General features: G+C 32.5%; 1 protein-coding gene across 1 annotated transcript in view; it reads left to right on the top strand.

The window, feature by feature from the left end:
- Positions 1 to 14,817, top strand: part of LOC133336487 (discoidin domain-containing receptor tyrosine kinase B-like) — a gene marked incomplete at its 3' end in the record, with an annotated part of 53,878 nt that overhangs the window by 21,400 nt on the left and 17,661 nt on the right. Inside the window, exons 3-4 of the mRNA XM_061544783.1 lie at positions 2,766 to 2,997; positions 3,832 to 3,979. Coding sequence (XP_061400767.1) covers positions 2,766 to 2,997; positions 3,832 to 3,979 — 380 coding nt within the window. The remainder of the gene's footprint in view (positions 1 to 2,765; positions 2,998 to 3,831; positions 3,980 to 14,817) is intronic.

Raw genomic sequence — 14,817 nt, 5'->3', positions numbered from 1 at the left:
ATATGACGAGGCGGTGGATGACGATGATGACAATATTGGTTGGAATATGGATGGAAGGAAGGAGGGTCGGTGCAAAAGGAATGAGGAAATTTGTCAAAAAAATCGATTTTCTAAATAATTTTTTTCCAAAGACTACCAAGGACTAGATTAAAAAAATGGGTCTTACAAAGGGCGTACATTTTTAAAATATTTTTTTCCAACACCTATACAAGGCGTAGATTTTTTTAATGATTTCGTCAAAGTTTTTCGGGGTCATACATAAGGCGTAGATTTTTAAACCCTTCACCACACTGTGGTACAGGGTATTATGTCTTTATGCATATGTTTGTAAAAGGCAAAAATAATCGAGATAGACCCATGGTTACCTTTGAGAATATGCATAGAACCACTTTCTGAGTCGATTTATGCATGTCCGTCTGATTGTCCGTCCACGTATTTTTGTGAATAAAGTACAGGTTGCATTTATGATCCGAATGGGAAGAAATTTGGCATAGGTCAGTTGTTTGGCCCAAGGACGAATCCTATTGAAATTGGGAAAAATAGGTTCAGATTCAGATATAGCTCCCATAAATATTTTCGTCCGATTTATTTACATTAAATCCACCAAAGTCCCTCAATATTCCCTCAACAAATTTTTCGATTTGCACGAAATTTGGCACAGCGTAATGAATTAGGTCTAGAATGATGTGTGTTAAGTTTCGTGAAAATCGGTTCAGATTTAGATATAGCTCCTATATATTTTTTCGTCCGATTTAAGGTAAATGGGGCACCAAAGACCCTATATATCCTTCGATTTGCAGGAAATTTGGCACAGCGTATTGAATTAGGTCTAGAATGATGTCTACCAAGTTTCGTGAAAATCGGTTCAGATTTAGATATAGCTCCCATATATATTTTCGTCCGATTTAATGTAAAAGGGGCACCAAAGCCTCCACAAATTTTTCGATTTGGACGAAATTTGGCACAGCGTATTAAATTAGGTCTAAAATGATGTGTGCTAAGTTTCGTGATAATCGGTTCAGATTAATATATAGCTCCCATATATACTTTCGTCCGATTTTATATAAATAGTGCACCAAAGTACCTATATATAATTCGATTTGCACGAAATTTGGCACAGCGTAATGAATTAAGTCTAGAATGGTGTGAGCACAGTTTCGTGAAAATCGGTTCAGATTTATATATAGCTCTCATATATATATATATATATATATATATATATTTTCCTCCGATTTAAGGTATATGGTGCACTAAAGTACCTAAATATCTTTCGATTTTCACGAAATTTGGCATATCGTACTGAATTGAGCCTAGAATGATGTCTGCTGAGTTTCGTGAAAATCGGTTCAGATTTACATATAGCTTCCATATATATTTTCGTCCGATTTAAGGTAAATGGTGAACTAAAGTACCTAAATATCTTTCGATTTGCACGAAATTCGGCACAGGGTAATGAATTAGGTCTAGAATGATGTGTGCGAAGTTTCGTGAAAATCGGCTCAGATTTAGATATAGCTCCCATGTATATTTTCATCCGATTTAAAGTAAATGGGCCACCAAAGTCCCTATATATCCTTCGATTTGCACGAAATTTGGCATAATGTACTGAATGAGGTCCAGAATGATGTGTGCGAAGTTTCGTGAAAATCGGTTCAGATTTAGATATAGCTCCCATATATAGTTTCATCCGATTTAAGGTAAATGCTTTAGCAAAGTCCCTATATATCTTTCGATTTGCACGAAATTTGGCACATTGTAATAAATTTGGTCTAGAATGATGAGGGTTAAGTTTCCTGAAAATCGGTTCACATTTAGATATAGCTTCTATATCTGACCAAATGAAAAATTTAGTATCGGTTGAAGAATGACATGTTTATTGATCCAATTTTCTTTTACTGGTCCATTAAAAATGCAACGTTTGTTAGGATTCATCTGCCGGATATACCCAAAGTGGTGAAGGGTATCATATAGTTGGCCCAGTCCGACTTTACTACTTTCCTTACTGGTTTAAATCAGTTTTTTCGGGGACATACATAAGGCGTCGATTTTTTAAATAATTTTTTCCCCCAAATTATATCGCCTCACCTCTTCGGAAAATGTCCCCTGATTCACGTTCCATTTAAGGCATTTTAACGTTTTGTGATTTTTACATTTTCATGCACAAAGGTACACACACATACACACACACTCACACACCAAATGACAGTAAAAACTCCAACAAAAATAGCACATTAATTTTATTTTCTGCAGACGATGACGTTTGGTGATATCGTCAACGTTTGAAAGCAAACTAAGAGACGAATAAAAAAATACCACCACGAGAAGGTGGTTTTTCATGTGGTGATGGTTCGTGGCATTCGGATCCTGGCTACAATTTCATTCGTTATTGGCAACATTTGCAACAACACGCCATCCATTCATTCAATTCGAGTCAGTCAGTTAGCCACCAATTTCAGCTACTAACTATTGGGGGTATGAAGCTATCTATCTGGCCGCCGCATGCATACGAACTCAATGTGGGGCCGTCCTGTCATTTAATGTCAATTAATTTATATAAGGAATCTGTGTGAGCTCACCAAGGCATTCCAAGCCATGGCAGGCCAAATGATTGGCTGGCTTGGCGAAATGTCTTCACAAAGGGGAAAATTGGCAAAAGTTTTTTTTATAAAATTTTTAGTGATGAGTTATCTTTGAATCATCATTTGATTTTTTTTCTTGAATTTTATTTTTAATCCCATTCTTCTTTGTTCGATTTTTCTTTACAGACTGAAAACCGATAATAATGGCGGTGCCTGGTGTCCCAAACATATGGTCTCCAAAGCTTTAAAGGAATATCTGGAAGTCGATTTATTATCGGTGCATGTTATAACAGCGATACGCACCCAAGGAAGATTCGGCAAGGGCCAAGGCCAAGAATATACGGAGGCCTATGTTTTGGAATATTGGCGACCGGGTTTCACCAGCTGGAAGCGTTGGAAGAACACCCAAGGAAAGGAGGTAAGGAAAAAACAAATTTGGGTATACAAAAGGCGTAGATTTTTTAAATAATTTTTTTCGGGGTCATACAAAAGGCGTAGATTTTTTAAATAATTCTTTCGGGGTCATACAAAAGGCGTAGATTTTTTTTAATAATTTTTTCGGGGTCATACAAAAGGCGTAGATTTTTTTAAATATTTTTTTCGGGGTCATACAAAAGGCGTAGATTTTTTTTAATAATTTTTTCGGGGTCATACAAAAGGCGTAGATTTTTAAAATAATTTTTTCGGGGTCATACAAAAGGCGTAGATTTTTTAAATAATTTTTTCAGGAAAAAACAGAAGGCGTAGATTTTTTAAATAAATTTTTCGGGGTCATACAAAAGGCGTAGATTTTTTAAATAATTTTTTCGGGGTCATACAAAAGGCGTAGATTTTTTAAATAATTTTTTCGGGGTCATACAAAAGGCGTAGATTTTTTAAATAATTTTTTCGGGGTCATACAAAAGGCGTAGATTTTTTTTTAATAATTTTTTCGGGGTCATACAAAAGGCGTAGATTTTTAAAACAATTTTTTTCAGGGTCATACAAAAGGCGTAGATTTTTTTTAATAATTTTTTCGGGGTCATACAAAAGGCGTAGATTTTTTAAATACATTTTTTTCGGGGTCATACAAAAGGCGTAGATTTTTAAAAAAAATTGTTTCGGGGTCATACAAAAGGCGTAGATCTTTTAAATAAATTTTTTCGATTCGAATTTATTGGACATTTTTACAACCGAAAAGAAGAAGAAGAAAATGTTAAAATCCATTACAAAATTTAACCTCTCTCTTTTTCCCCATTTTTCCCCTTTACAGATCTTACCCGGCAACATCAATACCTACAGTGAAGTGGAAAACACATTACAACCGATTATATTCGCATCAAAAATACGCATTTATCCATATGGCCAGTATGATCGTACCGTGTGTCTGAGAGCCGAAATTGTGGGATGTCCATGGGAAGGTGAGTGAGAAAAAAAAAATCTTAAAACTCCATGACTCCAAACGAAAATCTATTGAAGATGTTGTCCATGACCAATACATGCAGACAGTTAGGCAGAAGAAGAGCTGGCTGGCTAAGTGCCTAACTGCTTTGCAATAGTGAAGTGGTGGCCATCATAGCCTAGCCAACATGCATTTTGGGTGATTTTATAATTTATGGTTGTTCGATAATATATGGACAGTTTTTAAATTTAAGATGCTGTCTCTTCGTTGCGTCGTTTTTTTTGCAAAAAATAAAAAAATCTCTAATATCTGTCTGCCTCGTTTCGCCTGTCAGTCCATTGGCCTAATAGTCGATGGTGTGGAAAGTTTTAGTGTCCACTGTTGTGAGTCGAATCGAAATGGTGGAGCCTGGTGTGAGAGTATCAGCAGGACATAAATTGATCAATTTTGCTGGGATGATGTGTCTAATTTGTTAGTGGAGAATAAATATTTTGTCGATAAGGAAAATGGTTGAGTTTTTTTGTGAGAGGTCATAAAAATCCGAAATTGTGAAATGGTTTTTTCCTGAGGTGTAATAAAAATCGAAAAAATTATGGTTATTATGAAAACTTTTTGTATAGATTTTTTTTTAAATGAAATATTCAATAATAAATTGTTTTAAAAAATATCCGAACGATTTATTTGAAATATATCAAGGTGTTCCGGAAATTTTAAGTTAAGCTGATGGTCTGCCGATTTTTACGAACTTGGCCCTCTTTATGATCCTTTTTTAAGGTTCTATGAGTTTCAGAAGTTTGAAGTTGGATTCCCCTGATTTCTACGTCTTGGGCTTTCTTTAGGGTCGATTTTCGTTAGTTGTGTGTAAAGCTGATGGTCCCCTAATTTTTGCGACTTTGACTCATTTCAGGGTCTTAATTTTAGGACCATAAAATATGTTCCCATTTTTTATAATTTAATTTTTATGTTTTTTTATTAAAGCCATAATTTTATTACCGAAAATAAATGCTTTTATTTCCTTAACCCCTTCTCGGTTCCTCCACAACCCCGACCACCTTCACCACCTCCCACAATTTTCCACCACCCACATTCTTTACCTAATGGATTGTTGGACTGTTGTTGTTTTATTGTCGTTTTTTTCGTTCCGAGCCTATCATAATGACATTTTTTGTACTTGGCCAACATACTCTGCCTCTCTCTCTCATCCCCTCAAAAGTTTCATGTGTCCTCCTGCAAGGACATAAGTAAATAACAGCAATAACAATAAGGAACACAAAAATACTTTAACATTGTTTTCCTTTTAGCACTTTAAGGAGGAAAGCAACAACAACAACAAAATATGGTGCCATGACGTTGTTGGAATACAACATATTAAATATGCATAGACATTTTTTACATAATTTGTGGGTGAAATGGAAAATGACATAAATAAAAAATTTAAAATAAAATATTTTTTTAAATAAAGTGCTATATAAGGCGTAGATTTTTTAAATTTTTTTTTCGGGGACATATATAAGGCGTAGATTTTTTAAATAATTTTTTCGGGGACATATATAAGGCGTAGATTTTTCAAATAATTTTTTCGGGGACATGTATAAGGCATAGATTTTTCAAATAATTTTTTCGCGGACATATATAAGGTGTAGATTTTTTAAATAATTTTTTCGGGGACATATATAAGGCGTAGATTTTTTAAATAATTTTTTCGGGGACATATATAAGGCGTAGATTTTTTAAATAATTTTTTCGGGGACATATATAAGGCGTAGATTTTTTAAATAATTTTTTCGGGGACATATATAAGGCGTAGATTTTTTAAATAATTTTTTCGGGGACATATATAAGGCGTAGATTTTTTAAATAATTTTTTCGGTGATTTTTTTAAATAATTTTTTCAAAGGCCTACATATGGCGTAGATTTTTTAAATAATTTTTTCAAAGGCCTACATATGGCGTAGATTTTTTAAATATATTTTTCAAAGGCCTATATAAGGCGTGGATTTTTAAAATAATTTTTTCAAGGGCCTATTTTTCAAACCTGCCGATGGAAGGCGAGGATTTTTTAAATAATTTTTTTAAAGGCCTGCATAAGGCATAGATTTCTTAAATAATTTTTTAGAGGCCTGTATAAAGCGTAGATTTCTTAAATATTTTTTTAAAGGCCTGTATAAGGCGTGGATTTTAAAAATAATTTTTTCAAAGGCCTATATAAGGCGTGGATTTTTTAAAATAATTTTTTCAAAGGCTTATAGAAAGAATTCCTTTAAAAAATTTTACAAACATTTTCCTGACACACTGTACTGTAATTTTATATACTTTTATATATTTTTTTTGCTGTTGTTTTTTTTATACTACATACATATGCTGTCATAATAATAATATTTGCCGGTGTTATATGACTTTTATATATATTTTTGTGACATTAGGCACGTTTTACAACATCATAAAATTATTACGATTATTTGCTTGCCAGCTAGGCAGTTTACTTTTCAGCCATCCAGCCTGCTGGACTAGCTGCCACGCCATAACTGTTAAAACTTGCACATTTTTCCCCAACCATTTTTTTTTTTTTTTGGGTAGGGGGGCAAACATTTTTAGATATTCAACACGAATGTTTTTTTTTGTCGTTTTTGAAGTCCTTACATGTTTCCTTATGTGGATAGTCGAGTCCTGGCACTGGCATCATATCATCGTCGTCATTTGTTGGCGTGATTAATTTGCATATGAAATTTAATGTAAGGCGAACAAATAAAAAAAATATATATTCAAGTGAAGTAAAAGAAAGGAAATGAGGGAGGAAGGTCATGTGGTGAGGGGAGCGGAGCGGAGGAGATTGAAGTGGTTTTGAAATAGTGTCCAGCATATTTTCTTTTTTTATAAAAATTAAATGATAATTTTGCAATTATAAGCTTATACGATTTAAATAAAAATGAATAGGAACCGGGTTTTGTAACCGGGTTGGTGGGTTTTGAACCGGTTTTTGTAACCGAATTTACTTTTTTATACAAATTAATGAACATTTTGCAATTATAAGGCTTTACGATTTAAATAAAAACGAATAGGAAGCGATTTCTGTAACCGGGTTGGTGGGTTTTGAACCGGTTTTTGTAACCGAAATTACGATTTTTATACTAAAAAGAAATTATAAGGTTAATCGATTGCAATTATAAGGTTAATCGATTGAAAAAAAAGCGAATACAAACCGGTTTTTGCAACCGGGTTGATGAGTTTTGAACCGGTTGTTCTAACCAATTTACGGTTTTTATAGGCGAAAGATTATAAATTCTATCTTTCACCCAATAGCTATTTGTTTAAGCATAAAAGGCTTGAAATTTCTCTTAAATTTTCTCTGAAAAAAATATTCAAGCCACGTAGGAGGATTAAAGATGGAGAGGGAGGTGAGCTGGGGGTTTGTGGGTTTCAAACCGGTTTTGAAGAGAATTTTGGGCATTTATATGCCAAAGTTCTTTAATCGCAGCTTTAAGCAAATATTTTTTGTATAATCATAAAATCCGAATACCAACCGGTTTTTTAACCAGGTTGATGGATTTTGTACCGGCTATTTTGAATCGAATTTTCGGGTTTTATACCCAAAAGTTTGTAAATCCCATTTTTTAATCAATATTATTCGTGTAAGCATGAAAAAGCGATTACGAACCGGTTTTTGTAACCGGGTTTGTGGGTTACAACCCGGGTTTTTTAACCGAATTTTGGGTTTTTATACCCCAAAGTTTGTAAATCCCACCTTAAAAGAAATATTTTTTTGTATAAGCATAAAATCCGAATACCAACTGGGTTTTTAGCCAGGTTGATGGATTGTTTACCGGCTTTTTTGGGTAATTTCGGGTTTTATACCCAAAAGTTTATAAATCCAATAATAAATACAAACCGGTTTTTGAAGAGAATTTTGGGCATTTATACGCCAACGTTTGAAAATTTCATATTTAAGCAAATAATTTTTTGTATAAGCATAAAACGCGAATACCAACCGGTTTTTGTAACCAGGATGATGGATTCTGTACCGGTTTTTTTGAACTGAATTTTCGGGTTTTATACCCGAAAAGTTTGTAAATCCCATTTTTAAGTCAATATTATTCGTGTAAGCATAAAGAACCGATTACGATCGGGTTTTTCTGACCGGGTTTGTGGGTTTCAACCCGGGTTTTTGAACCGAATTTTCGGTTTTTATACTCCAAAGTTTGTAAATTCCATCTTAAAGGAAATATTTTTGTATAAACATAAAATCCGAATACCAACCGGTTTTTGTAACCAGGTTGATGGATTTTGTACCGACTTTTTTGAACCAAATTTTCGGGATTTATACCCGAAAAGTTTGTAAATCCCATTTTTTAATCGATATTATTCGTGTAAGCATAAAAAACCGATTACCAACCGGTTTTTGTAACCTGGTTTGTGTTTCAAACCGGTTTTTTTAACCGAATTTTTGCCCTGAAAAATATTTTTAAAAATTCCAAGCCTTGTATAGACCCTTGCAAAAATATATAAAAAATAATTTAACATTTATTTAATTATTTATTTTTTCTCGTGTTTGCGTGTGTCTTTGTCCCCTCCTTCCTATCTGGTATTACTATAAAAATCATTTATTATAAAAAAATATATATTCCCCCCTGAACAATTTAATATGACGCGTCGTCTAGCTTGCCCTGTTTAATTTTTTTTCTGACTTCACATGTCCATGAACAAGTCCACCTACTTTGTTGTTCATTTCTTTGTTGTTGCTGTTCGCTGGCTTGCCATTTATGATGACTACTTTCCTGGGAAATAATGTTGGTAAATAAAAAAAAAATTAAGGTACAAAAAATGCCGACATACAATAATGTTTTTCGGTTCATAATTTGTTGTTCCCCATTTTTTGTTTTTTTCTTACAAATCAGACTTGCCAACACATTATGAGCATGTATGTATATTTGTACTCATAAGCATGTCTGCCGGCCGGCCTGCCTTTCTGGATGTCTTCATGCAAACGAAGGGCCGTCAATCCAACCCAGCGACCATACATACCATCCATACATGTTTGTGATGTTGAAAATCTCTCTTAGTACCTTGACTTATCACATATTCAGTACACACCCATTTTTCGGCAAAAAAAATGTGAATTAATGTTTCATATTATATTTCCGGGCACTAGTCTTCCTTGGTCTTCCTTTATGGATATATGAATGAAATAATCATAAAATAAAACCTGGGCAAGGTATGTATGGGACAGGGGTCAGTCGAGTTTTTTTTTTCTTTTTTTTTTTTGTAAAATCGCAATTTTTCGGGCTACTCCTCTCTGTCAGCCATTCAAATACATAGTCTATTTGTCTATCTCTGTGGCTTGTCTACAGTTTTTTTTAATGGTCTCATATTATAATGAACAAAAATTTGTATTTTGGGTTTTTCCATAGTTGTTTTGTTGTTGTTGTTGGAGGTAATTTTTTTTTTTTTTTTGTATTTCTTCCTCTTCGGCATACTTGTGAAAATGATAATTCCATTACATTAGCAAACGATTTAACAAAAAATGCTAAAGAACAAAGGAGCTTCTCTTCTCTCCCTCTCTCACTCCCTCTCTTGTCCCTTTCTCCTCCATACCCTGGCTTACTAGATCCCAGCCGCCCATTGGTCATAGCAATCTCCTAGGTGATTATATGCCTGAAATCATCAACAGCTCTACCACCGTATAAGTGTTTGAGGGTGTTTATGTGTGTATATATGTATGTGTGTTGTTATTATTTTTTGTTGTCGTTATATCTGTCTGGCTAAGTTGAGGATAATCCCTGGGATTTAAACTGAGAGCTTTTTCTAGTATCCATTTGTGGTGTTGCTGCTGTTGTTGTTGGTACAGATTTTTTTGTGTTGTTTTGGACTTAAAAAAAAAACTCGGGTTGCATTTAAAATGCATTTTAAATGTTTGATAGTGGTTAATGTTGGCAGTTGTTGTTGTTGTTATTATTATTGGATTTTGTTGTTGTTTTGGAGTTGATTATGTTGTCTATGGTTCTCGGTTAAATTAACTAGTATGCTGCCTGCCATGGCAAATGATTAATGATATTTAAAATGGGAGAGGTTTATAATTGTAAAACAAGACAACAACAAGAACCAAAAAATGCAAAAAACAACAACAACAGACAAAAAATTATAACAACACATAAACCCATACATACACACATACCCACATAAATACTGTGATTAACATTTTGGCAAAGGCCAAATTGAATTCAGTGTTGCAAAAAAAATTACTAAAGTCGAAATGGGTGCAGTCAGTATTCCCAAAACCATGTGGAGGATAATAAGCCAACACCAACAAACTCTATAATTGAAATTCAATACTATTTAAATTTTAGAATTTATTTGAAAGGAGTAAATTAGAGGTGGTGTGTCAGAGACTAGGCAAAAAAAAAAGACAAACCAAAAAAATTGGAGTTTAGTTTATGAGGCTCTTAACTTTGCGGTTATTTTTTTAAAGGAAGGCAATTTTGGGTTTTCCAACAAAGGCACTGCGGGTCTAGTTTCAGGAAAATTGAAAATTATAAATTACAGCAATAAATTGTATCTAAAATATGAAATTGTAACAATATTTTTTTATGGAAATGGAAAAATTAATTGGACTTGAAAAATATGCCATTTTTGTAGGCGAATTTTTACAGTTACCTATTGCATATAGGGATTTCCTTTCTTCGGTGACTCATAGTGGAATCTTGTGCAGATTATTTACTTCTTTAAGATTATGCTCCTAAAATCAAAAATTAAGCGAATTTTTCAAAGAATTTGCAAAAAAGTGAAGAATTTCCAGGAAATACAAAATAATTTTTTTGAGTCACCTTGTAGGGGTAATTTTTATGAAAAATATCACCTCTACAGAATTTTTTGCAAAGGTGACATTTTATAACATTCGATGCAGAACAAAATATTCTCCCACAAAATGTTCATAAAACGAAGTCTAGTACGAAATTTTAAGCTTTAGCGAAAAAACAAAACTATAATATTTTTTTGGAAAATTCGGACCAAAGTTTGTGTTATTTTTTATTGATAACTATTGCACCTAGAGATTTCATTTCTTCGGTGACTCATACTGGAATCGTGTGCAGATTATTTCGCTCTTTAAGATTATACACCTAAAGTCAAAAATTAAGCGAAATTTTTCAAAGAATTCGCAAAAAAGTGAAGAATTTCCAGGAAATAAAAATTTATTTTTTTGTGTCACCTTGTAGGTGTAATTTTTATGAAAAATATCACCTCTACAGAATTTTTTGTAAAGGTGATCTTTTATGAAATTCGATGCAGAACAAAATATTCTCCCACCAAATGTTCATAAAACGAAGTCTAGTACATAATTTTAAGCTTGAGTAAAAAATCAAAACTGTAATAATTTTTTTTTTTTTTTGAAAATTTGGACCAAGTTTGGGTTATTTGTATTGATAACTATTGCACCTAGAGATTTCATTTCTTCGGTGACTCATAGTGAAATTTTGTGCAGATTATTTCATTCCTTAAGATTATACACCTAAAGTCACAAATTAAGCGAAATTTTTAAAGAAATTACAAAAAAGTGAAGAATTTCCAGGAAATAACAATTTATTTTTTTGAGTCACCTTGTAGTTGTACTTTTTTGAAAAAATATCACCTCTACAGAATTTTTTGCAAAGGTGACCTCCACTGAAATTCGATGCAGAACAAAATATTCTCCCACCAAATGTTCATAAAACGAAGTCTAGTACGAAATTTTAAGCTTTAGGGAAAAACAAAACTATAATAATTTTTTGGAAAATTCGGACCAAAGTTTGGGTTATTTTTATGGATAACTATTGCACCTAGAGATTTCATTTCTTCGGTAACTCATAGTGAAATTTTGTGCAGATTATTTTTTTCTTTAAGATTATGCTTCTAAAATAAAAATTTTAAGGTGATTTTTAAAGAAATTGGAAAAAAGTGATGAATTTCCAGGAAATAAAAATTAATTTTTTTGGGTCACCTTGTAGGGGTAATTTTTATGAAAAATATCACCTCTACATAATTTTTTGCAAGGGTGACCTCCACTGAAATTCGATGCAGAACAAAACATTCTCTTACAAAATGTTCATAAAACGATGTCTAGTACGAACTTTTAAGCTTTTGTGAAAAATCCAAACTATAATAATTTTTTGACAATTCGGACCAAAGTTTGGGTTATTTTTATTGATAACTATTGCACTAAGAGATTTCATTTCTTCGGTGACTCATAGTGAAATTTTGTGCAGATTATTTTTTTCTTTAAGATTATGCTCCTAAAATCAAAAATTAAATGAAATTTTCAACGAATTTGCAAAGAAGTGAAGAATTTCCAGAAAATGAAAATTGTTTTTTCTGAGTCACCTTGTTGTTGTAATTTTATGAAATTTATTATTCCTACAGATATTTTTGCAAGGGTGACCTTCAATGAAATTCGATGCAGAACAAATTGTTCTTCTACACCAGGCATCTAAAATGAAGTCTAGTACACAACATTAAGCTTTAGTCAAAAAACTCCAAATAAAAGGGACTTTTTGAAAATTCTGACAAAAGTTCGGGTTATTTTCTCAGTTAAACATAAAACCTAGAGTTTATATTTCTCTGGAGACTAACAATGAAATTTTGTGACGAATATTTCTTGCCTTGATATTATCCTGCTCAAGTCAAAGGATAAGAGAGATTTTCAAAGTTACTCAAAAAAGGTGAAGAAATTCAAAGAAATTAAAATATTTTCCACTGAGTCATCTTGTTGTTGTTATTTTTATGAAAATTATTATTCTTACAGATATTTTTGCAAAGGTGACCTCTAATGGAATTCGGTGCAGAACAAATTGTTCTTCTACACCAGACTTCTAAAATGAAGCCTAGTACAAAATTTTAAGCTTTAGTCAAAAAATCCAAATAAAAGGTACTTTTTGAAAATTCTGACAAAAGTTCGTGTTATTTTCTCAGTTAAATATAAAACCTAGAGATTAAATTTCTTTGGAGACTAATAGTGAAATTTTGTGACGAATATTTCTTTCCTTGATATTATCCTGCTCAAGTCAAAGGATAAGAGAGATTTTCAAAGGAACTCAAAAAATGCGAAGAAATTCAAAGAAATTAAAAATATTTTTTCTGAGTCACCTTGTAATTGTAATTTTTGTGAAAATTATTATTTTAACAGACATTTTTGCAAAGGTGACCTCTAATGAAATTCGATGCAGAACCAAATTTTCTCCAACACGATGCCTACAAAATGAATCTTTGTGCAAACATTTCAAGCTTCAACCAAAAAACCAAAGCATAGTGATTTTTTGAAAGTTCGGACAAAAGTTCCGGCTATTTTTACTATTACCAATTGCTTCTAGAGATTCCATTTCTTCGGGGACTCATAGTATAATTTTATAGAGATTAATTCGCTCTTTTATATTATCCTGCTAAAGTGAGGCAAATTTTTAAGGAAAATCGAAAAAATTATGAATTCGAAAAGAACAAATTTTATTATTTTTAGTCACATTGTTGTTGTATTTTTTATAAAAATATTAGTTGTACAAAATTTTTTTCAAAGATGACCTCTAATGAAATTCGCTGCAGAATAAATTTTTCTCCGGCATCATGCTTTCAAAATTAAATCTGGTATGAGATTTTAAGCTCCCAATTTAAGTGATGAAATTCAACGAAAATTTATCGCAATATTTTATTGTCACATTGTTGTTGTAATTTTTTTATGAAAAATATTAATTATATAAAATAAAATTTTTCTTCAGTGACCTCTAGTGAAATTCGATGCGGAACAAATTTGCATAGGAATCAATAATCATTCCAATATTATTCTCTTTTTTCGTGTGTCCTCTACACCTTCGGAATTTATATACATATATTTCTTTTCACTACCTAAACTTTGATGTAGCCTCCTCTCTCCCACCCCATTATTAACCACATTTACAAATAGTACCCCGGACAATTGCATGCAAAGTGTTATAATATGGCGCCATTTAGTTTTATAGCCGCAACAAAATGTTTTTAAAAAAAAAGTAGCTTAGCAATGAATGATAAATGGTTGGGATGGTGGTGCGCGGTAGTGCAGTGTGGTATGACATGGTGGGAGTTTGATGATGGATCTTTCAAAACGACATTGGTGGCAGTTGTGTTGTCTGATTTAATGTCTGCACGCAACATATTAGCTGAACAGAAAAAATTTGAAAAAAAAATTAAAAATAAAATACAGAAACGAAAACAGGAGTCACGATATGTAGAAAAGGTGTGTCGAAAAAAATTGTTGTTGTTGTTATTGTTTTAAATATAATAATTAAAAATATTAAATTCGGGAGGAGTGAAGAGGAGAAAAAAATGTATCCTACAAAAAATTACAATTAACCATAAATGAGCCCCTTGAATATAGCAGGCGAGTCCCTCCCTTTGTCTCATGTCCTAGGTAATTGTTTAGGAGTCATATTGTAATATTGCCGATTTAATTACAGTTATTATGTGGTTGTTGTTGTTGTTGCCAACTCAAACATGTAGAACCAAATCAGACATCTGTCCATTAGGTCCGTGGGTTTTTTTTTTTGTTACAGATAATCTGTTAGTCTCGTAGTTTGTTGTCCTTTATTGAATATCCTGTGGTCAATTTAAGTTTTGTTTGTCCTTTTTTTGTGAATAGTTTGTTTAACACAATCATAGATTGTCGTTGTACCTTAATTATTTATAATTATGGGTAGCAGGTTTTCTCAATTATTTTTTGAAAAAAATAATTTTTAGTTGCCAGGAAAAATAATTTCAGTTGTAGCCATGACCAGTGGTAATTAAAAGAAAAATCGGTTTTTTTGGGGTGGTGACGCGTGCCATAGTTTGGATTTCTAGTTTGTTTTCCACTCTATCGCTATTTGT

The sequence above is a fragment of the Musca vetustissima genome, unplaced genomic scaffold (assembly GCF_032173495.1).
Source record: "Musca vetustissima isolate MV318-11 ecotype Yass unplaced genomic scaffold, APGP_CSIRO_Mvet_v1 utg19281, whole genome shotgun sequence".
Classification (NCBI taxonomy): domain Eukaryota; kingdom Metazoa; phylum Arthropoda; class Insecta; order Diptera; family Muscidae; genus Musca; species Musca vetustissima.
Note: the sequence above shows the minus strand (reverse complement) of the source record. Positions and strands in the feature narration are given on the sequence as shown.